Source organism: Heloderma suspectum, chromosome 4 (assembly GCF_057233095.1).
Source record: "Heloderma suspectum isolate Gila_16-S chromosome 4, 16-S_ref, whole genome shotgun sequence".
In the NCBI taxonomy this organism is placed as follows: domain Eukaryota; kingdom Metazoa; phylum Chordata; class Lepidosauria; order Squamata; family Helodermatidae; genus Heloderma; species Heloderma suspectum.
The window spans coordinates 113,752,584-113,774,994 of NC_139461.1; the positions used below are offsets into that span (position 1 = coordinate 113,752,584).

The 22,411-nt window shown below is 46.5% G+C and overlaps 1 protein-coding gene across 2 annotated transcripts in view; it reads left to right on the top strand.

Annotated features, from left to right (window-relative positions):
- Window positions 1-455: 455 nt before the first annotated feature.
- SLC22A23 (solute carrier family 22 member 23) overlaps window positions 456-22,411 on the top strand; it is a 153,601-nt gene continuing 131,645 nt past the window's right edge. For both annotated transcript variants that reach the window (XM_084850431.1, XM_084850432.1), the window contains exon 1: window positions 456-1,841. In XM_084850431.1, coding sequence (XP_084706557.1) covers window positions 1,245-1,841 — 597 coding nt within the window. In that variant the 5' untranslated portion in view covers window positions 456-1,244. The remainder of the gene's footprint in view (window positions 1,842-22,411) is intronic.

Sequence of the window (22,411 nt, forward strand, 5' to 3'; positions counted from 1 at the left end):
GGGCTGTTAAGGGCTGCCCGCGATACTTTGCAGACTTACTTGAAAGCCTGTCCCCACTGAACTCAGCGGGGCTTACTGCCGCGTAAGAAACACGCACGGGCCGCGCACGGTTTAGTCCCATCACCTCCTCCCCCCGAAAGCCAACCCGCTTCCTTCCTCCGCCTCCTGGCGGCCCTTGTCCCGAAGCTTTGGGAACTCTGATGCCGCGAGTCATCCAGGGCTTGAGCCTTCGTGGGCTAAGGGGCGGAGGGCGCTCCTGTGGTTCCCTGCAGGGGGAGAGGGGGGCCGCGGAGGTTTAGTGCGGCGGCGGCGGCGGGAGAAGCAGCAGGTGCTGCGGCCGCCGTTGTTACCTTTACCTCCGGGAGAGGAGGAGACAGAGGCGGGCGATGGGTCAGGGGGTTGGGCTTGCAGGTTGACTGCAACGCGGAGGCATCGGCGGAGCAGCGGGAGCGGGAGTGAGAGAGAGAGAGAGAGAGGGAGGCGAGGCGCTGCCGCGAAGCCTCCCCTCCCCCTGCCCGAGCAGGGACGCCTCTCCTTGCGGACAGCCGAGCCCACCCGGCGCCGAGGAAGGGAAAGGCGCCGCCGCGCACTGGATCCGGCTTCGGCTGGGCGCAGCGAATGCGGCTCCTTTCGACGCCCCGCCCGCCTCTCCGATCCCCGGCGAGGGGAATCGCCCCCCGGCCGAGCCTGATGTGCGGCACTCGGGGCTGGCGAGAGACCTCGACGCGCCGGTCGCCGGGTCCTTGTGCTGCCCTCTCGCGCTGGATTCCCAGTGACCCGAAAGGGACCTTTTAGCCGCGACCGCCGCTCTCGGCAGCAGCTGCTGTGCCCGGGCCGCCCGGCTTCCCGCACAGTGTCGGTGGCCGGAGGGGAAGAGAGAGAAGGGAAGGGGGCCGCGGCGGAGGAGAACCACGAAGGTCTGAAGGGGAGGGAGGCAAAGCGGGCTGGGAGTGGCGGCGGCGGCGGCAGATGGGCGCGCCTTGAAGCCCGGGGAGGCAAAGACGCGAGAGCGGCGTCTCCGAGCGCGCCTAGGCAGATCCGCGGACACCTATGCGTGAGGGGTTGGCGGAGACTCCTGCAGGGAAATCCTCCTCCCCCCCCACCTCCGGCCCGTCGTTGCAGCGTCGCGAAGCCCTTGGATCGCGGCGGCAACGACGACAGCCATCGCCAGTACGCGCCGTGCGTCGCCCGCCGCGGTCCCCTCTATGTGAGCCGCGCCGGCTGCCTCCACCTCCTCCTGCCGGATGGCGATAGACCGGCGACGAGAGGAGGGTGGCGGCAGAGGAGGAGGCCGGCCCCTCCCGGAGGAGAACGGGTCTTTGCCTGCCGGAGAGGCGGACCCTGCTGCTGCCGCTGCCGCCGCCGCCGCCGCTTCAGCCGCACCGCCTGCAGGGGGTCTGGCGGCGGAGATCCAGAGCCTGCCTCTTCCGCCTCCCTCCGGGTCCTGCAGCCCCCTGCTCTTGGATTACGATGGCTCCGTGCTGCCTCTCCTGGGGGGGCTGGGCGGCGGCCACCAGAAGTTCCTCATCTTTCTCACCTGGATCCCGGCCCTCTTCATCGGCTTCAGCCAGTTCTCGGACAGCTTCCTCTTGGTGCAGCCCATCTCTTGGTGCAAGGGCACGGATGGGCAGGGCAACTGGACAGGGCACCCCGCGCTGCCCGCGAGGGGCCTCTCCACTAGCCCGGGCTACAACCACAGCAACATCAGCAGCAGCTATAGCCGGGGGATGATGGCTGCCCCGGAATTGCCCACCCCAGAGGGAAAGAACGACAGTTACTGCCATTGCAGCGAGAGGTACCACCGCATCACGGCTGGCCTTCAGCAGAATATAGTGAGCAAGGTAAGGAGCCCTGGCCACATGAATGGCGGAAGCGGCCCATCTAGTACTGATGGCTGGACTGGAAGCTGCTCTCCTTTAACTGCGAGTGAGCTCTTGAGATCTTCTGCATTCTAACCTGCAACCCAGTTGTGCGGGTGGAGTGTGTGGAACTCTATAATTTCAACTGTAGAGCTGCAAAGGACTTGAGAGAGAGGTCGTCTTAATTTTGGGCTTCCCAGTGGTGCGGGGCTTAATTTGTACCAGGGGTCAATTCCTGAGTTGCACTCGCTTTGCATGCAGAACCAGGGCAGCGCAAAGCCCTTTTCTGTGGCAGTGCTCCACATGGTGGAGGAGGCAATATTTGGGCCGGTAAAGGGGGCACAGCATCTCTCATAGCGTGCAAAGTATGGAGGCCAGCCCCTGTGCTGACAGGGATAGGCTAGCCCTGATGTGTTTACTTTTCAAGTGCTTGTGTGATGCTTGGGGCTTGTACGTGTTGTGATATGCGTGCGGGCTGTTGTCATGGGGAAGGGCCTTTTGGCGGCATCCATGTGGCAGTTCGGACATCCAGTTGCGCCCCGGAATGTGTGACGTAATCGCAAAGTACCTCTGAACAAAGGTAGGGTGCCTTTCCCTCAGTGCAGCTCCTATTCCTGATTAAGGTCTTTTGTAGATACTGTGTATGAGAATGCTGGTGGTGGTGGTGGAGTTGAGTGGCAGCATTTTTCTGAGTGGATCCCAAACAAAGGCATTGGGATGAACAGAGGAAAGAAATGTTAGCTAATTCTGTAAGGGTTATTTTGGAGTGCCTTACTTCTGTATATCGTAAGTCTTTGAACAGTATTCCTGTAATATATTTTTGCCCAGAAGTAGAAATGTGTTCGGTTATGTGTGAGGACATCCCAGGAGTGTCCTCTACTCTCAGCCTTCTTTCTGTCATTTTAGAAAGCTTGGCATGTTTCCAGTCCATAAGATATATCGAGATATGTTTTCATGGCCCCTTTACACAAATCCTGGTGATTCTGTTTCAGCTTTTGACACAAGAGCTTACAGAACACTGATTTACTCCTCTTTCCTGTGCCTGATCAACATTACCTGACCTTACTGGATGAATGTTTGCTCCTGTGGTAAGAAGGTGCCTGGGCTCACCCTCCCTCTCTACCTATATCATATGCTGATGTGAAAACTTATCAGTAGGTAAGGGTATAAATGTCAGTGTTATTACTGGATATAAATGCCAGTGTTCTAGGTGTGGATCCCAGTGTGTACATTTCTCAACTGCGGGTTGCGCCTTTTACCTACATGTCTGACACTGCAATAATGGGTTACCCATTACAAATACAGCATCCTCAATGTGTTACTGAGGTATTTGTAAATGGGAGGCAAGTTGGCACAAGATGACTTGAAACACGAGGAAATAGCCCATCTGCAAGCTTAAGGCTGCAGTTCTAAACACATACTTGCTAGGGAGTTAGGAGTAAATCTCATTATGATTGCACTGTAAGGCAGCTTACTGTGCACTGACAATGATGAGAAGGTGCCAGCCTTGTTAGCTGATCCTGGATTGACGTGTTAGGGATGCTACAACATCTTGCTGTGTTCTAGAGTAAACACACTGTTGATTCCAGAGTAAGGCTGTGGCTGCATTTGGACAGTTTATTATTTAATTATTGAAATATTCATAAACTGCCTTTCATTCTTCCAGCTTTCAGAGCGGTATACAAAAGTATAATAAAAAGTATCATACAGATTCAGTAAAAACAGTAAAACCACACTTCAGTGCTACACACAAGTCTTGGGTTCATGCAGTCTGTTCTCCTGCTTTTCTTCTGGCCTGGCTGTGAGAAGGAGATTGGAAGCTTTCATTTCTGTTTTCAACTAATGATTGTTTCTCATTATGCCAGACTGGAAAATGTGGCTAATGTTAACTGTGGTTTAATGAAAGAAGCCTACTTCAAACCATGGTTAATGATCCTGACTTTTTTTTCATTAAACTATAGTTAACATTAACCACAGTTTCCAGTTTAACCATATGGGGAAACTGTGGTTAGTTGAAAATGGAAGTGAAAACTTCCAGTCATCTTGCAGCTGCACTGGGATGGGCAGCACAGAAGCCCAAGGCTTCTGTACATAACACTGAACAGTGGTTTAGTGCAGCCTCCCCCGACCTTATGCCCTCTAGATAGTTTGTGCTACCTGATAATTGGCCATGCTGGCTGGGGCTTATGGGAGTTGAAGTCCAAAACATCTGAGAACACCAGGTTGGGGAAGGCACACATGTTATAGCAATAATGTATTTGGGTACAGTGCTGACAGCCAGTGCTGAACCTGAGCTGTTTAGCACTGAACAGTATGGCAGAGGGAGGTTTCAGGAGGGTGGGAAAGGAAAAAAGGTTAAAAAAAATCCTCCTCTCTAAAACATCCCCCCCACTCCACGCAAGTCCTGAACAACACTACAAGGGTCCTGTTCCAGGATGGCTGGAGCCTTGAACAGGAGCATTACTGTTCAGTCTGGCAGGGGGAATCACTACAACATTTTGTTGAAGTTCTGCACTTGTATTTCCCATATTTACTAATTACTGTATATATTATGAGATTTCATTTTGCTTTTGCTGATGACCTTAACCCTAAGTACAAGTTGGAGGGCACCTCTCTACCAACTGCCTTTCTAACGTTCCTCTAGTAAACAACTGCACTGTAAAATGAAACTGTTACATCATGATTGTACTTCCCTTAATCCCAAACCATCAAAGCTCAGCAAAATCCAGTCCTCCTGGGAGCTGTGTGTTTGGATTAACTGTGCTGTGAACTGGGCATGCAGTAATCAAGTGACTGCAGTGATACCACCTACGCTGGCTGGAGGCGATCATTGAAACCCATTTCGGCTCTCCTTTAATGTGTGTGGAGGATCCATCACACTTTTTTAAAAAAATAAAAGGAGGTGAAGATGATGTATAAAGCAAGACACCTTGAAAATATTGTGGCCACAGTGGCTCCAAAATGCTATAACACCCTGGTGTAGATGTAGCCTTCCTGATCTCTTAACTATGGTGGGGAAATTAGGAGCAGGTTCACACTCTTGCATCTTCCCCTCTCAAGGGGCAAATCCTGCATTTCCTTGTCATTGTTAACCACATGGTGCAGTGTTAAGGCCTGTGAAAATTTTATGGGGGAAGGGAGGAAATTGGCCTGAGAAGAAGCATATTTTCTGAGACCAATTTCTGTTCCCCATGTGATCCTTTAAGCTGTGTCTGTGTGTCCATCCTCCTTCACAGCCTAAAGGACTTTTGTGGTGGGCAGGAATTGATCTTGGACCATAGGAACATAGGAAGCTGCCTTATACTGAGTCAGACTTTTGGTCTGTCTCGCCCAGTATTGTCGACACTGACTGGCAGTGTTGACACTGACTGGCGGTAGCTCTCCAGGGTTTCAGGCAGGAATTTTTCCAGCCCTACCTGGAGATGCGAAGGATCAAACTTGGGACCTTATGCATGCAAAGCAGGTGCTCTACCACCGAGCCATGGCCCTTTCCCTGTGCTCCTTGGCCTTGCCTACTTTGCCCCCAATGTGTCCAGTTGCTCACTGTGAATCCAGATAATCAGTTTGGTGAGATTGGTTCCAGCTTCTTCCTTCTGATGGAGTGGACAAGGTGCTTTCATCTGTAAGGCCGACCACCTGCTTACTTGATCCTTGCCCATCTTGGCTCATTATGAGCTGCAGAGAGGCTGGGTGAGGTGATCAGGGTGGTGGTGAACGCCTCCCTTGAGGAGGGAGTGATGCCATCAGCTCTCAAGGAGGCAATGATAAGACCGCTTTTAAAAAAGCCCTCCTTGGATCCTCAAGTTCTGAACAACTTTCGCCCAGTTTTGAATCTGCTGTTTTGGGGCCAGGTGATTGAGCAGGTGGTGGCAATACAGTTGAAGACACACTTGGAAGAAGCCAATTATCTAGATCCATTTGAGTCGGGCTTCAGGCCTGGGCATGGGACAGAAACGGCCTTGGTGGATGATATGAGAGGAGGTCTTTGGATAGGGGCGAATGCTCCTTCCTTGTTCTCCTCGACCTCTCAGTGGCTTTTGATACTGTTGACCCTGGTATCCTCCTGGACTGCCTGGAGGAGTTGGGAATTAGAGACACCGTATTATGGTGGTTCCAGTCCTTCCTCTCCAGTAGGTACCAGACGGTAGCACTGGGAGAGTGGGTTTCGGACCTGTGGCCACTCACTTGTGGGATGCCACAGGGTTCCATTCTCTCCCCGATGCTATTTAACATCTATGTGAAGCCACTGGGGGTTATCATCAGGAGGTTTGGGGTGCGGTGTCATCAATATGTGGATGACATGCAGCTCTACCTTTTGTTTAAATCTTCACCAAGGTTGGCTGTAGAATCCCTGTCCAAATGTCTGGAGACGGTGAGTGGCTGGATGGGGAAGAATAAGCTGAAGCTGAACCCTGACAAGACGGAGGTACTTTTGGTGGGAGACCAGAGGAGTTTCGGGGGATGTTGACCTGGTGTTGAATAGGGAATGGTTACCCTTGAAAGACCAGGTCCACAGCCTGGGGGTCATTTTAGACTCCCAGCTGTCCATGGAGGCTCAGGTGTCAGCTGTGAGCCGGACAGTGCTGTAATAACTCCATCTGATACAGCGGCTGCACCCCTACCTTCCCGACCATCTGCTTCCATCAGTAGTACATGCCCTGGTCTCCTCTCGTCTAAGACTACTGTAATGTGCTCTATGTGGGGTTACCCTTGAAGATGGTTTGGAAGCTGCAGCTGGTACAGAACGCGGCGGCTCGCCTGCTTAAAGGCAGCCTCCGGTGTGATCACATCACTCTGGTGCTGAAGGAGTTGCACTGGTTACCAGTTGTTTTCCAGGCCAAATTCAAGGTGTTGGTTTTGACCTTTAAAACCCTATATGGTTCCGGCCCATCCTATCCTAAGGAGCGCCTCCAGCAACACCAGACAGGTCGCTCGGGTGGCCTTCTCTCTGTCCCATCAGCCAGGACAGCTAGGCTGGTGAGGATGAGGGAGAGGGCCTTCTCTGTGGTGGCCCCCACTCTGTGGAACTCCCTCCCTAGCGAACTCCGCCGTGCCCCCTCTTGAATGAGCTCTAATGAGCTTTTGCCATGCATTAAAAACATCGTTGTTCAGGCAGGCATTTGGGGTGGGTAAGGGTATTTTTAGAAATACGATGTTTTAATGTATAATTTTATTGTTTTAAAACTGTCTGGTACATTGACCAGAGTGGCCGGGTGACCGGCCAGATGGGCAATTAAGAAATTTAATAAAATAAATAAATAATGACATTAATCATGGTTAGCATTAAAAAGGCTTTGCAAACCGTCTTCTAGACCTGGTATTAAACTTTGATTAGAACAATGATTTTTTTAGGGAATGGAGGGGGAATTCATACATTGCGCGGCACAAATGTTATGAGAAAAGAAATGGTCTGCTTCATTATAACTTTCTTCATTATAAACAGAAGTTTAATTAAAAACGTATTGTAATAGGTACAGAGGTACTCTTTTTATCTTTTTGTAAAAAAATCCAAATATGAAAATTATATGTTGCAAGAGTGATATCATTTTGGTGGGTTGCCTACCTGACAGCTATGTTTGAGTGCAAGTGTGAAGGTTTGAGGCCTACAGAGGCAAAGGGGAAAATGGTCAGGTGTAGAGGCCTGGGGTTTTCTGTTGAGAGGGAGTAACCCTGAGAGGAGTAGTTTCGTTTCTCCAGTTGGGTGTCAGTTTCATTTCTCCATTTAAGTTTCATTTCTTCAGGTTTGAAGCAGTACTTTCGTGTTTGAGGGAGGAGGGTATATAAAGAGAGCGAGAGAGCCAGTAAGAGCAGAGACATCCGGAGCCTAAAGTGGGATTGAGTCTGAAGAGTGAGCAGGAAGAAGCAGCCTAGAAAAGTCTAAGAACAGCTAGGGTAAAGGAACTTGCATTTTGCAAATTTTCTTTTCTTTTAATGCCTTTGTATCAGGCAGCTCTATTGTGTAAATACCTTTAGTTGTGATTTGCTAGCTTTAAACCCACTAATAAACTGTTGTAGTTAAACCCTGCTGTGCCTAGAGTGTCCGTCATCCCACACCTACAATCTAAACCCCATGTTATTTGGAAGGGGAAGTTTAAAAGAAGGAAGGTGGGACTCTTAAGGAGGCAAGAGATCCTTAAGGGGTTGCTCAGGGGGTCCAGGTCATAAGGGAACCTTGACAGCGAGTTTACATATGGAGGCAGGACGTTTTCTTTCTCTTCTGAACAGTCCCATCTAGTTATCTCTAGGTGCAGGATTATGTGGAGAAACTCAATTCTTGCTACAGTTGTGGGAATTGTAATAAAGTGTACATTATACTTAAAGATGTAAAGACCCAGAACTACCACCGCCCTCCAAGAAAAACCAGTTTTATTCCTGCCTTTCACATCTCTGTGATAGTTCAAGCATTCTACTGAGAGTCGGGGTACAGTGTACAGTGACAGACTTGGAAGACTTGTGTTCAAATCCCAGGTCTCATTTGATGACCTTGGGCCAGTCACTGTCTTTCAGTTTAATGTTTTTTAGGGTTTTTTTTTTAATGAGAATAAAATAGTATACTGCCCCATTAGCCTGCCCCAAATTCCAGGGAGAAAGGGGTGAGATGCAGACCAGAGTCATACATAAATATATAGTTTACATGCAGTTCCTTACCCCTGATCAATCAAAAGGGGAAGAAAAGCTGACTGCTTGCATGTTTGAACAGACATTGAAGTTTACCTAGAAATCTTTTTCATCGGTATGTTTTTAGTTAGTTATTTCCTTATACTCCATTTATTAGTCTCCAAATAACAAAAGTTTTCTGGGTGATGTACAGTTTAAACAAACGGAAGTCACAGTTCTAGTAATGCGCCAATCAACAAAACAGCACAAATATGCTATAAGAATATATAAAGAGCTCTGCTGGCTTGGACTAAAAGTTTTATCTGGTCCCAGCATCCTGATTCCCACAGGGGCCAACCAGATGCCTATGGGGAGCCTGCAAGCCAAAGCAATAAAAGATACCATTTTAACTGTTTTGTGTTTGGGCTGCTGTAGAAGCAGGCTTTGGGAAATAGTTCTGAACATTTTAAAACCTTCTTGCCACATTCCTTGGCATGTGCAGTATTGTCTTGCCTGTTCCACAGCCTCCATGAACATGGAGCACTAGCACGTGCGATGAAGGGATCCTCACACTGTAAGGAGCTTTTAAACTCTTGTGCTGCACCAGCACAAATAAGGGCTTGTTTCTTCCCGCACATAGGGTGCACAACATGCTAAAGGAACCTCAAGTCAGCATTGGTGGGCAGGTCCTGCAGACAAGACCCAAGTTCAACTCAGTATTCTGCTTTACTCACCCTCGTCATTTGTAACTAGCCAATTAGGGGAGATAACATAGCCCGGCTTTCCCCAAGCTGGTGCCCTTCAGATGTGTTGAACTGTAACTCCCATCATTCCAAGCCAGCATAATTAATTGTGCTGGCCGGGAATGATGGGAGTTGCATTCCAACACATTTGGAGGGCACCAGGTAGAGCACATGTTTTGCATGCAGAAGGTCCCAGATTCGAACTCAGGTATGTCCAGTTAAATGGGTCAGAAAGCAAGTGATGGGAAGACCTCTGCCTGAGACCAAGAGATGTCCTGCCAGTCAGAGTAGACAATCCCAGGCAAGATTAACCAATAGTCTGGCCAGATATAAGGCTGCTTCCTGTGTTCCTAACATCTACAGCAGGCTTCCTCAACCTGGTTCTTTCCAGAAGCGTTGGATTCAGTGGAGGCTGGTGGCGCTGATGTCAATGGTGCGGTGAATCCACTCCAGGTTTCAGTCAGAACTCTAACGGAGCTGTCCAGAGTGAAGCAGTCAGAAGTCCTTTAGAGTTCTGACTAAAACCTGGAGTGGATTTTCTGCCCCACTGACATCACCACCACCAGCCTCCAGTGGCTGGACTACAACCCCCATCACCCCTGATCATTGACGAGGCTGGCTGGGGCTGAAGGGAGTTGTGGTCTAAAAGATTTGGCAGGACCCAGGTTACAGAAAGCTGTTTTACAGAGGGGAAGGGACCTGGGGCTCAAGGAAGGCATGCCCTCTCATCTAGGAACTTTGCTGTCATCCTGATCCCAGATGCTGTGTGGCTGCTGTGACTTAGTGGTGAAAGATACTTTCTCCTTTGTTATTAGTCACTTCTTCTAGGGCTGAATCCTGGGATTCAGAACAAGTCCTGGGGCTGAGCCTTCCCTTAAATTAAGCTGTCATCTGTAATCATTAGGGATTGAACTTGACAATTCAAAACACGAGTTACTTTGTGCAACTCAAATAAATACGCTGGAAAAGGGCTGATGTTATAATTCAAAGCTGTCCATCAGTTTATTTAATCACAGATCTAGGTGGATGTCTTGACTCTGATCATATCTCAAAGCTTGTAATGTGGTGCTTCAGTAAATCTCTTGATCTAGATTTATCTATCTGTTTTTATTTAAAGAAACATCTAATGGTATTTGGAATTACTGTTAAAACTTAATCCTGTTCCATAGCCTTTTATTCTTAGCTGATATAGAAGGCGTTTGCAGTTTAGTTACAAATGTCTTTGGTCACCAAAACTCTGAAATACTGCTGTGCATGACTTCGTGCTAGCTGGCCCTTACAGGAGATTTTAAAGATGCTTATCAGTAAATCGTATCTTCAGTGTAGAGGAAAGAGACATTGTTATTTGGATATCAGGAGAGATATAAAGCTGTGTAGAAAGTATAACTGCAAAGAGTTAACTATCCGTTACTGTTCCTCCTCTCAAACCAAGGTCTCTAATTAACATAGGCTGCAATCCTACATTCCTGACCAGGCGCCCTGCAGATATATTTGAGTTCAACTACTATCAACCCCAGCCAGTCACCCTGCTGGCTGGGGATAATGGGAGTTGTGTTCCAACGCATCTGGAGGGCTCCAGGTTGGGAAGGATGCTATACATACACTGGAAGGAAGGCCCACTGAAGTCAGTGGGACTTACTTCTAAGTAGGCATGCACTGAATTGCACTGAGAGACCCCTTGTGTACCCTTACTTAGATCATTGGTTTTCCCAACTCAGAGGTTTTCCAGGTTTTTCACATTCATTCCTCCCCCCCACGCCAGTGTTGTCAGCTTGTTTGAGGGCTGATGCTGACACAGGGAGGAGCTGCCGCATGGGCCAGGGCTACTTGTGTTATCCCCATGGTGCAGGAAAGAATGGTGCAGTGAAGCTCATCGTGTGGCCTAACTTCTTGGTAAATCCCCACAGGGGCGCCAAAGGCTGTAAGAGCTAATGTCCTTAATGGGATTAATTTCTATATAGAATTTTGAGGTGTCTCTGTACAGTTGAGGGGAGAGAAATCTTTACTTTTCAGGGTTAGGAAGAAGTAGATGTTGGAACTGGGCACAGAAAAGACATTTCTTATTGCAGAACCTGTTGTCAGCCAAGGCTGATACATAGGATTGCATAGATGTTTTTGTTCGAAAATCTACCATTATTAAACCATTTGTTCAGTTCCAACAGCATGCTACATGTTGCACAGATGACAGATCAGAGACATGGCTCTTGCCTAGTGGCTTTCATTCTAAGTAACTGGGGGAGCATACACTGGATGAATTAATATGGACTAGTTACTTCTTCACACCGTTTACCCACCCTGTTGTATTCTCAGTTGTGCATGTGAAAGGGTCTCTCCCTGCTTCATTGAAAGTTTATGGAAGAAGTAGGGATTCTAATCAATTTCAGGGTAGTAGCATCTATTTCTGTAAGATTAGAATGTACTCATATTTAAAGTAAGGCAAGTATAAATTAAGGAAGAGACCAGTGCCCATAAATATAAGAGGTTCAAGTTTTGTTGCTTTTAAAAATACAAATAATGGCAAAATCCAACACTGCGCGAGCAGACTTCTACTCATACAATGGGACTGTCTCCTTCTCTTCCCTCTCCCCACTTGTCAGGCTCCTGTGTTCCCCCGCAAACTGCCCCAGAGGGTCCCCCAACCTTCAAGTGCAGATTTTGAGACCTACGGGGGAGTGTGTGCCTGCAGCGACAGGGGAGAATCATCCCTCCTTGTTCCTTCAGCAGGATGAGCTAATTAGCTTCCACCCATATGCTTAAAAAAACCTCCCCACTCATTTCCCAGGTTTTACAGCACACAGTTGTTACTAGTGACAACAAAGTACGTAAATCTGAAGAAGTGGACTTGCTACTAAGTCTTCCTTTACATTTTGTTTTATGTCTTTCTGTTCATTTAAATCATACTGACACTGAAAAAATAAATCAAAGCTCATTTGATCTCAAAAGTGCTTGGGGAATTGGCACTAACTCTTGTATGCTGAATTGCTCATTTTACTCTAGTAAAAATATGTACGTTATCATGCTCCGCATAGCACACATTCTAATGGCCTAATCCACAACTCAATTAATCCAAAGTCCTGGGAATTAAACCAATTTTCAACACTCTCTTGACCACATTTATTTGAAAGTTTCCTTTATTGCATCCCATTATTTTCAGTGAAATAGATTTCCAAGTTTTAAAATAACAAACTGCATAGTGCAGTGGTTTTCAAACTTTCTACTTTCAGAGAGTTCTTTCCACCTCGATTTGCTGTGGTGCAGTTAGGTAATTTTAGACTGTGGACTTCATGTTCTTAAGTCCCAGGGCTTTGGTTTAATTGAGTTGTCGATTGGTAAGGTGTATTCCTTCAAAATGTGGTAAGTCAGCCCTGCTGGGTTTGAGGACTCTCCTGCTCCTTCTGCTGAGTGCGTCCATTGGTCATCTGCCCAAAATTCCTGTCCTGATGCCACCAGTGTAAATTTACCTGCCAAGTAAACCAGCCAGCCCTGTAACCTGTGCGTGATACAGAGGATTCTGGGTGTGTTCTAGAGCCTTCCTGGTTCATGCAGGCCACTGACCAGGCCTAGGGAACCTAACATAAACTGTGTGGGAGCCCTGGAACACACAAAATACTTTCCTGGGGTGCAGGTTGCAGGGAAAGAATAGGAGTGAATAGTAGTGTTCAGGAAATGACAGCCACTGCTACTGAGGATACACACGACTTCAAATGTGGAAGTGAAATTTGTGTAGGGAACTCTTGGATGAAGCTTTCTTAAACATACTTGGGATAATAGTCTTAGTTGCATGAAAATAAATAGGTGGAAGTACAGAAAGGAATAAAACATGGGGGACCTGCAACAAAGTGTTGCAGTATGGAGTGCTCCCTGTTCAAAATTCCAACCACTCCATTCCAGTAACCCCCCCTCCCCAGTTTTCTATGGTCATTGAGCATGGTCAATCCTTAGCACTGCTTTTGAGGTTTCCTCAAAATACCTCAGGTTGTTTGTAAAATAAATACTTCTGCAAACATTGAGGTTCCCCTGCATCTGCTGATACTTCCCTCTTGTGTGTGGATGGTGCTGTTTTGGCTACATAAACAACGGCACACACAGCCTGAACACTGGAAATAGAGGGAATGGTAGAATTCACCAGACATTTCTGTTGTATAATTCCTATTGAAACTGATGGGAGATGACCAAGCTACTATTTGTTAAAGTAAGTTTTTCATAGGGCAATTGGGTGTCTAGAGTGTGACGAAGGGCCTTTCCAGATTGCAAAGCTTACATTTGTTACTCATTTGTTAAGGACGATCCAGACATCTTTCATCCAAGTAGTAGTTCTGTTGCAAGGGACATCACATTTTCTTAGCATGCAGATGTATCACTGGGGAAGTACAGTCAGTGACTGGTGTCACAGGGGGCAAGAAGCAGGCGTAGTGCATACTCTAATAGTGACTCTGAGTACACCCCTTGACAAGTGAGTGGTTGCAGTTCCATCTGTTCCTACATTTGGGTGGTCTGATTTTCATTGATAAGGATCCCACAGTGAACTACAATGTGTGCCTATACTCAAAAGACCCCAGGGGTCCTTGCAATATAAGAGTCCTCCAGGCATACCCTACCTGTCATAATGATGAGCATTTTGCTACAAGGAGTAGTAGTGGTGGTAGTAAATACTATTTAGGCTGCAATCCTAAATACAGTTATGAGGAAGTAAGGGAGGGAGCCTCATTGAACACAATGGGACTTGTTTCTGAGTAAACATGCATAGGATTGTGCTATTTGTGTTTCTATAATGTTTTGAGTGCTTAATATACATTTACCTCTGTAGTTCTTATGCCAACCCTGTAAAGTAGGCCACTTGTAAATCCCGCCCACCATTTCAGATTGGGGAGCACAGAGAGATAGAAACTTATTTAAGCCCACCCAGTGAATGCATAGTTTAGTTGAGATTTCAACAAGTTTTCCAACACATAATTTGTGCTGTTAACTACTAAGTTACAACCCATTCCTTGTGTTAGGCTATGTTACTGATTGAGAACAAGGAACCAGTAGAGTGACAGTTATTCCAGCAAGCTCAAGTAGTATGAACGCATTGATTAGAATTTGGGGGCATTCCGAGATCCAGTAGTGGTCAGTATGTATTTAAATGTTGGGGATGTACGAAACCCCCCTTACCTGGCTCCACCGGGTTCCGCTGGGGGGCTCCGTCCCTCCCCCCGGAATCCTGGCCGGCTGGCTCCACTCCACGGGGATTCCATGGAGCCGCCGGCTGGCTCCGCCAGCAGCTGGACATCCGGCCGCTGGCTAGCAGGGATGCAAATGGCGGTGGCTGTAGCCACCGCCGTTTGCGTCCCTGTAGTCAGCCATGATAGGCTACGTAAAGAATTACGTAGCCTATCATGTCTGGCTTAAAAAAAAAACAAAACCACACGCGTACGCAAATGGCGCGGCTATGGCCGCCGCCATTTGCGTTCCTTATTTTTGGCCGTCTTAGTCTACGTAAATATTTACGTAGACTAAGACGGCCAAAAATAAGGAACGCAAATGGCGACGGCCGTAGCTGCCGCCATTTGCGTACGCTTTTTTTTTTTTTAAAGCCAGACGTGATAGGCTACGTAAGTCTTTACGTAGCCTACCACGAGTGGGGGGAAAAGAAAAAAAAAACAGATTGCAAATGGCAGTGGCGGCGGCCGGTCGGAAGACCAGCCTCTGCCGAAGCCGCTGCTGGAGCCGCTGCCATCCGGAACATCCGCCCCAGGTAAGTCTCGTCCTGGGGGGGATCCGCGGGGGGATGGCAGGCTGTTCTGCCACGGAGTTTGGGGGGCCGAATGCATTGGCATTCGGTGTCACCGAGATCTGTGGCGGAATGCTCTGACATCCTTATTAAATGTACAGTAAAACATTTTGCTGAATAATAGTTACTTTTTCCCCTCCTGCCCGCTGAAAAGTTTTGTGCAACTCAGATGCCTGTCTACTCACTTACTAACAGACATTGCTCCAGCAACAGATAATGTCTTACATGTTTCGTTTCTCTTGTTGTCTTGGTTTCTAAGTGTAAATCGCAAAGGAAAATTAAGATTACAAACCTATACAGACTTACCTGGCCATGTCCCATTGGCGCTTGCTTATGAGTAGCCATGCGTAGGATTGCATTGTGAGAGGACTTAAATTTGTCCATCCCAGTGAAACTAAGAGCTGCACAAAGCAGAAATTTCAGAATTGGTTCAAACAGTCTTGTAAATTTTCCATACAAGTAACTAGCGCACAATACTTGTGTCATTTAGTTGTGGCCTATTGATGGCCTGAAAGAACTAATTCCCATCCAGGTTTATAAAAGCTTCCCTTTCCTGGGGGAGATCTTCATGAAAATGGAATGAGAAGCATGTTGGAGTATTACCCAGATTTTCATGGAATTGGCTTTGGTCTATCGGGGACACAGCCGAATGTCGCATACCTTTAAAATCCAGTTTTCAGGGGTCACATAGTGCTTGAAAGGAACATACTTCCAGGTGGTGTGGGGGAACGGAACGTCATCAAACTGGCAGGGGCTGCTCAACCAATGAGAGAGGCTTGTTTCCTGCCCCATCCAGGCTCCCCCCTGCTACTACATTATTATGAATGGAGAGCAACTAATTTTCCCAATGTGTGTAGATTTCCCTGAAGAAGCCAAAATCTCCAGTTCTTTAGTGCAGCATCTGAAGACTCCCCCGAGAGCTTCCCCCACACCCCAATTTTGCCTCATTCCAGCAATCTGCCGTGGAGTTATTGCTCCCACCCCATTTTTCTCCATGTGTGCACTTTTGTCTATTGCTTCCAACCCTGCCTCCTTCTCCCTTTCTCCTTCTCCCTGCTCGCAATGAGAAGCTCCCCTAAACCCAGAATTTCATTGTTGCGATAAATCGAGGAGATTGGACTTTACATAACAACAGAGAAATGACTTTACATCAGAGAAATTATAGGACATCAAAGAAGCACAGCATTGCAATAATGATTTAAGAGAGCAAGGGAGAAGCAAAAGAGTGCTTTAGGATGAGTTATAAAGTTAGCCTTTAACCCTTTAACTTCAGGGGAGTGAGAGTTATTTCTTACTTCTGAGTAAACATGCACAGAAGGGGGGATATGTTAAAGATTAAAAGCAGGCTAGCTAAGGTGAATGAGCGTCCCCACTACTGCGGTAACATGAGGGGTCACTGCTGCGCTCCCAGGGATTTTCTCAATGGGAAAAGCTACTCCCATTGGGGAAACAGGAGGGAATGGGTTATCCCACCCCGTTGGCCATGTCACTGCCAGGTCACAAAGGCATTCCCAGGATTTAATGCGGGGGGGGGGGGGACATAGCACACTGTGGTGAAACCACTAGGGAGCCGCTTTCAGTAAAAAAAAAAAAAAAAAAGTTGGAATCAAAGGAGTTTCAGAAGATGGGGCTTTTCAAGAGAGAAGCAGCTTGTTGGCAGTGGGTTGGTGATGACATCATCTGCCACAAAGGAACTCAAATGGTTGTAACTTCACACTAAATCACTCGTTAAGGCAGCCCCTTAGTCACTTGGAAGCAATCTCTTTATTTGCCACTGGTGACCAGGCAAGGAGCTATTTCAAAGCCTGAATACATACATACATACACACACACACACACACACACACACACACACACGGAGTTTGGGGGGAAAGAAACAGTGAGGTCAGAAGGAAATTAAATACAGCAAGTATAGACAATGATAATGACCTTATTAACGGTGGCCATTCATAAAATAGTTGTTGGGCTGCAACACAGCTGTCTTTGCATTGGTGAGCTGTTTAAGACATGTAGTGTGATAACCTTTTTCCCTGTTCAAGCCCCAGGAAACAGAATTGAACCTCTTGATAGATTGTAATTCAGCTGTTTTGCATTGCGATCTGTCTTTGAAGTTCCTTTGTTCAGGAGGAGGCTGAAATGCATGTTCCCCCGATGTGTGTGTGTGTTTTTTTAATATTGCCATTTCTGATATCAGATTTGTCTCCATTTATTCCTGTTTGTCCTATGTAGAATGTAGAATATGGCAGTGCTGGCATATATCACCTTGGAAGATGAGCAGGTGTATGGACCCCTGATGTTGTGGATGATATTATCAGTTCCTGTAGTAGTGTTGCCAAGAGTAGACATGGGGACAGAGTTGGCATCTGGGTCTGCCACAGAGTCTGGTTCCTCTTAGGTGGTCTATTGTTGCTGGAGAGTAGCTGTTTTAGGCACTGTGTGTGTGTGTGGGGGGGTTGTTTGTAAGCAAGTACAGGCCTAACACCCAAGGCCTGTGAGAGGGAAGTATCCTTGTCCAGGATGGGCTGCATTTATCTATTTAAATATTAAGCCAACTTTTAAGGGTGGAAGCATATTTATTTATTATTACATTTACATCCCACCTTTTTTCCCCAAGGAACCCAAGGCGACTTAACATGGTCCTGCTGCTCTCCATTTTATTGATGATAATGTTTGAGTGGTTTTAGCCGGGAATTGTAGGTGACAACCAAGTTATATTTTATTGTTTTCTCTTCTGGATCTGTCCTATTAATCCTGGGTCTTCTGCCACTGCCCTAATAGTATTTGCTTTTCAGGATACAGATGTTTAGTACGATCAAATGTTCGTGTTCTGACTCGTACTGGAAAGTGCACTTTCAGAGGCAATTGCTTAGAAGGCATTTAATTTCTACATAATTTAGTGGTTGATCTCTCCCCCTCCCCTTTAATAGGGTCAGATTGTAAATATAGTGCAGTGTGATATAGCGGTATGTATTTTAAGTGCAGCGCATTGCTCTGCTGCAATTATCGCCCTTTAAAACCGTCTTTTACATTTCAGCTTGCACTTTTGAAGGAAAGGCAGCATTTTATACCTTCCAAAACACTCCTAAAGAGGATCTAAATTTAGAAAATGCTGAAGCAAATGCAGCTCTTTTGTCTTCAGCATATCCTTTTACCCTTAAGTCTGACTGCTTGGCTATGGCCTTTTGAAAAACAGGGTGGTTTTTCCCCCCCATGCAGTATGTACAAAGTTGATACTCATTTGTTGCAGAAGATCCAGATGTCTTCTATCAATGGAACACTTCTGTTTTGGAGACATCACATTTTTCCTGCACTCCAAAGTATGATAGTTCTGGCTGGGGAAAAAATACGATTCTGAGGTGTTTCTTCCTCCCCCTCCCCATAGCTTGCACATTTTTTGCTATCACAACAGTTGTGAGGCCTGTGAGTTGCACAAATGTCACAGGCACCAGTCGGATAGGGCCTATGACATAACTAGTGATGGAAAAATAATGCACACATTTCTACTGTCATTTTGTGAAATGTGATTGTTTTTGAAAATATTTCTTTAAAGGCTGAATGCTGCGATGCACTAGTGTTCCAGCACTTAACCAGCCCATACACACCGCCCATAATCATTCCATTGCCACTTCCCCTTGGTTTTCCTTTGTAAAAATCTAGTTCTTTGAATGCTCTGTGACTGTTTTGCTACTGGCACACCATATCCCCGGATTTTTTTTAAAGCTGCCAATGGCATTATATCTATTACCCCAGCATTATGCATACCCCCGCTTTGTAGTGTAGGATATCGTGCCACTGGAGCTGGAAGTATGCCAAGAAGAGAACAGAGACGAGTGTGTTTTTAAGAATTATCCTCCTTGTTTCACTCCATTACACATTCTGTCCTTGACACAATTGTTCTCTCACACGCACAATTATTCTTCCTTTTGGTAGTCATATCCTCTCTCTTAAATTTTCCACATGAAAGTGCATGGTTAATGAAACTTGTTGGATTCCTGGTTTCCAAAATATTGCTACAACAAGCAATATTCTTGCTGTATAGCTGGTGACCAGGAGAAGGGCAAACATAAACCTGTATGGCAAAACTTGCTCCTGTCTCCTCTGCTTTCAAATTTACCAGTCTGGACCAGGGTGGGAGGTCTTGAACAGGGGTAGGCAGAAGCTGACTGTGATCCACTTGTGAATCACTGGCTATTTCCTGGTGGACGACTTAGTGTCTGCTGATTCCTTCATTTATTTCATTCATTTATTACATTTCTATACCACCCAGTAGCCGAAGTTCTCTGGGCAGTTTACAAAGATTAAAACCATTAAAATATATTATAAAAACCATATGCATACAAACATATAAACAGGACAGCACACACAGAGACACACAGAGAGCCAATGTGGTGTAGTGGCTAGAGTGTTGAACTGGGAGTCGGAAGATCCGAGTTCTAGTCTCCACTTGGCCATGGAAGCTCACTGGGTGACTTTGGGTCAGTTACAGACTTTCAGCCCAACCTACCTCACAGGGTTGTTGTTGTGAGGATAAAATGGAAAGGAGGATTATGTACACCGCCTTGGGTTCCTTGGAGGAAAAAAGGTGGGATATAAATTATATATAAACAATTTTTTAAAATCAACAATACGAAAAACCCAGGACCTGATTAAAACCTCATCATCTGCTGCCAGATGCCTGAGAGAAGAAGGAGGTCTTAACCTGGTGCCGAAAAGAACAATGTTGGCACCAGGTGGGCTTCATCGGGGAGATTGTTCCATAATTGGAGGGGTCACCACCAAGGAGGCCTTCTACCTTGTTGCTGTCCTCCAAGCCTCACTCCGAGGAGGTACCTGGAGGAGGGCCTTAGATGATGAATGTAGTGTATGCGTAAGTTCATGCCTAGAAAGGGGATCCATGATTTCTGGGGATTCTTGTGGAGAATGCTGGTCTAGGTGGACTTGGTCTGATCCAGCAAGATACTACTTGTGTTCCTGGCCAGGATCATTTAACACAGATCTCTAAACGCTTGAAATGTAACTCTTTACAGTCTTAAAATTTAAAACATGTTGCGGGGCCTCAAGGACTCTGGCTGAAAAGAAATAAATAGACCATGCGAAATTGAAGTAAGCCCACCTGTGGTCATCACTATTGTCCACCTTGGAAAGTGAGGCAGATCTGTGCTTCCGAACATCCTATCATGGGCTTGTGCCCATGATACTCTTTAATAGCACATGTTCTGGCTTATATTTGGGTAGTTGCCACTTACGCCTTCGTTATGCTTGAGCAACCACCCCCAGTGTGGTGCCCTCCAGATGTGCCATGCTGGTTGGGGGGTTATGGGCATTGTAGTCAGACACATCTGGAGGCTGCCAGATTGGGAAGATTGGGCTAGGTCCTAAGTAGAATCGTATGTGCAAGAACCCTTGGGGCTCTTGCACATGTGGCAATGCTGATGGCCTTAGTCTTGGCATTCCTTCCATTTCCATGCTGCTAGGCCCTTTGGCTTTTAAGATCTGTATGGCTCCTCTATTACACCGTTTCTCTCTCTTTCATGCACTCACTCCTTCGTTTCCACACTCACTCCTAGCATGGTAGTTTGGCTCCGTTGGCTTCCTTCTGAGCCACTTATTGGGCTGTAGCCTTCAGTGAGCTGCTGACCATTCCTACTTTCTCTCTCCTCACTACTTTAGAGCATCCTTCTCAGTTACGCATCAGATTCTTGCTTCTCTGTAGCATCCAGTCTTCTGGTCTGTCTTTTTCCCCTTATGGCAGAGGCGGGCAGCTTGTGGCCCTCCAGATGTTTTGGCCTAAAAGCCCCTTCATCCCTCACTGTTAGCTATGGCGACTATGGCTGAGGGGATTTGTAGGCCAAAACATTTGAAGATCCTCAAGTTAGCCACCCCCAGACTTTGGGGGAGAAAGCATGTCCCTCAAAGGCCAGCCAAACTGGGAGCATTGAGTGAGGTGCCTCAGATACCAAATTTATGGCACAGCACAGGTGCAGGAAACCTTTGAAAAAAATGGCATCCAAAATATCAATCACAGGCTTTAGCAGTGGAGGGCAGGAGCTCCAAGATGGTGGCCACACTGAATGCCATGTGGAGTTTGGCTTTAAGGCGGCACTGCCTTGTGTAAAGTGGTGCCACCCTAGGTCACTTTACGGAAGTTGGCACAATTAGCATGCCTGATACCAACCTGGAGGCTTGCCATTACTATCAGAGGAGGCAGAGCGAGCTAGTCAGCTATGTGGACAGATAGGTCACAACAAGTCCGCCCTTTTGCTTGTGGTGAAGAGGTTGAGGCCAGCTATACTACTGGATTCTCTCCATTTGCACTTCTTGATATTGTCAAACACAGGAGCAAAACCAAGAAGATAGATGTTGGAACTGGGAACTGTGTCATAATACCTACTATGTTTTTTTTGCAAATTGGTGAAGCTGACAATTATGCCAGGGCTCTGTTGATGCATTGTGCCCTGTCCCAGTTTCCACTAGACTCCCAAAATCTAGTTTAAGCGGTCTGTGTGGCATTTAAATGCTGAACTTTGCGGCCAAGGGGGGAATTCCGTCAGTGACAATGCTGTGAACCATAACAAGCAATATTATTAGGGCTGACAGAATGCCAAAGGGGCAGGTTATCTTGTTAAATTAGTCTGTACGTTTCTCTGCTGCACTAAGTAAACAAGTAAATTGAGATGGCAGATGACTTGAATTTCTGCTGTGCCTGTTTATATCCACTAGTAAAAATGTCAAATGAATAAACCACATTTAAAATAACCAAGGATAGCAGTTTTAGTGGGGTTGAGAATGACATTGTGGCGTAGTGGCTAGAGTGTTGGACTGGGAGCCCAGAGATCCGGGTTCTAGTCCCCACTCGGCCATGGAAGCTCACTGGGTGACTTTGGGCCAGTCACAGACTCTCAGCCCAACCTACCTCACAGGGTTGTTGTTGTGAGGATAAAAGAGAGAGGAGGAGGATCATGTAAGCCACCTTGGGTTCCTTGCAAGAGGAAAAAAGGCGGGATATAAATGCAATAAATAAATAAATAATGGAATTCCTGCTTTGCACATTTTTCTCCTCAGAGTCTAAAATGCAATCTTGTTGCAACAAAAACGTGCTTAAATTCACATTTTCTTATGGATTAAATGCGTTTTAATAGCATTATGTGACAGCTGAATCTCCATTCTTGCCTTCCTAGAATTACAGTGAAATCCTATGCATGTTTACTCAGAAGTAAGTCCCATTATGTTCATTGGAGTTTACTGCCTGGTAAGTGAGTTTAAAAATACAGCCTCTGGTTCTTAAGCATCAATATTATGCTGTGGTATTTCCTTTGAATGAATTGCAAAGCATTAAACACCTAGACACCTCCCTACAGTCATCTGATGAATAAAATATTTTTGAAACATTTCTACAATACTACTGAAATACGTAAGTTCATGCAGACCTGGGCCCAGAT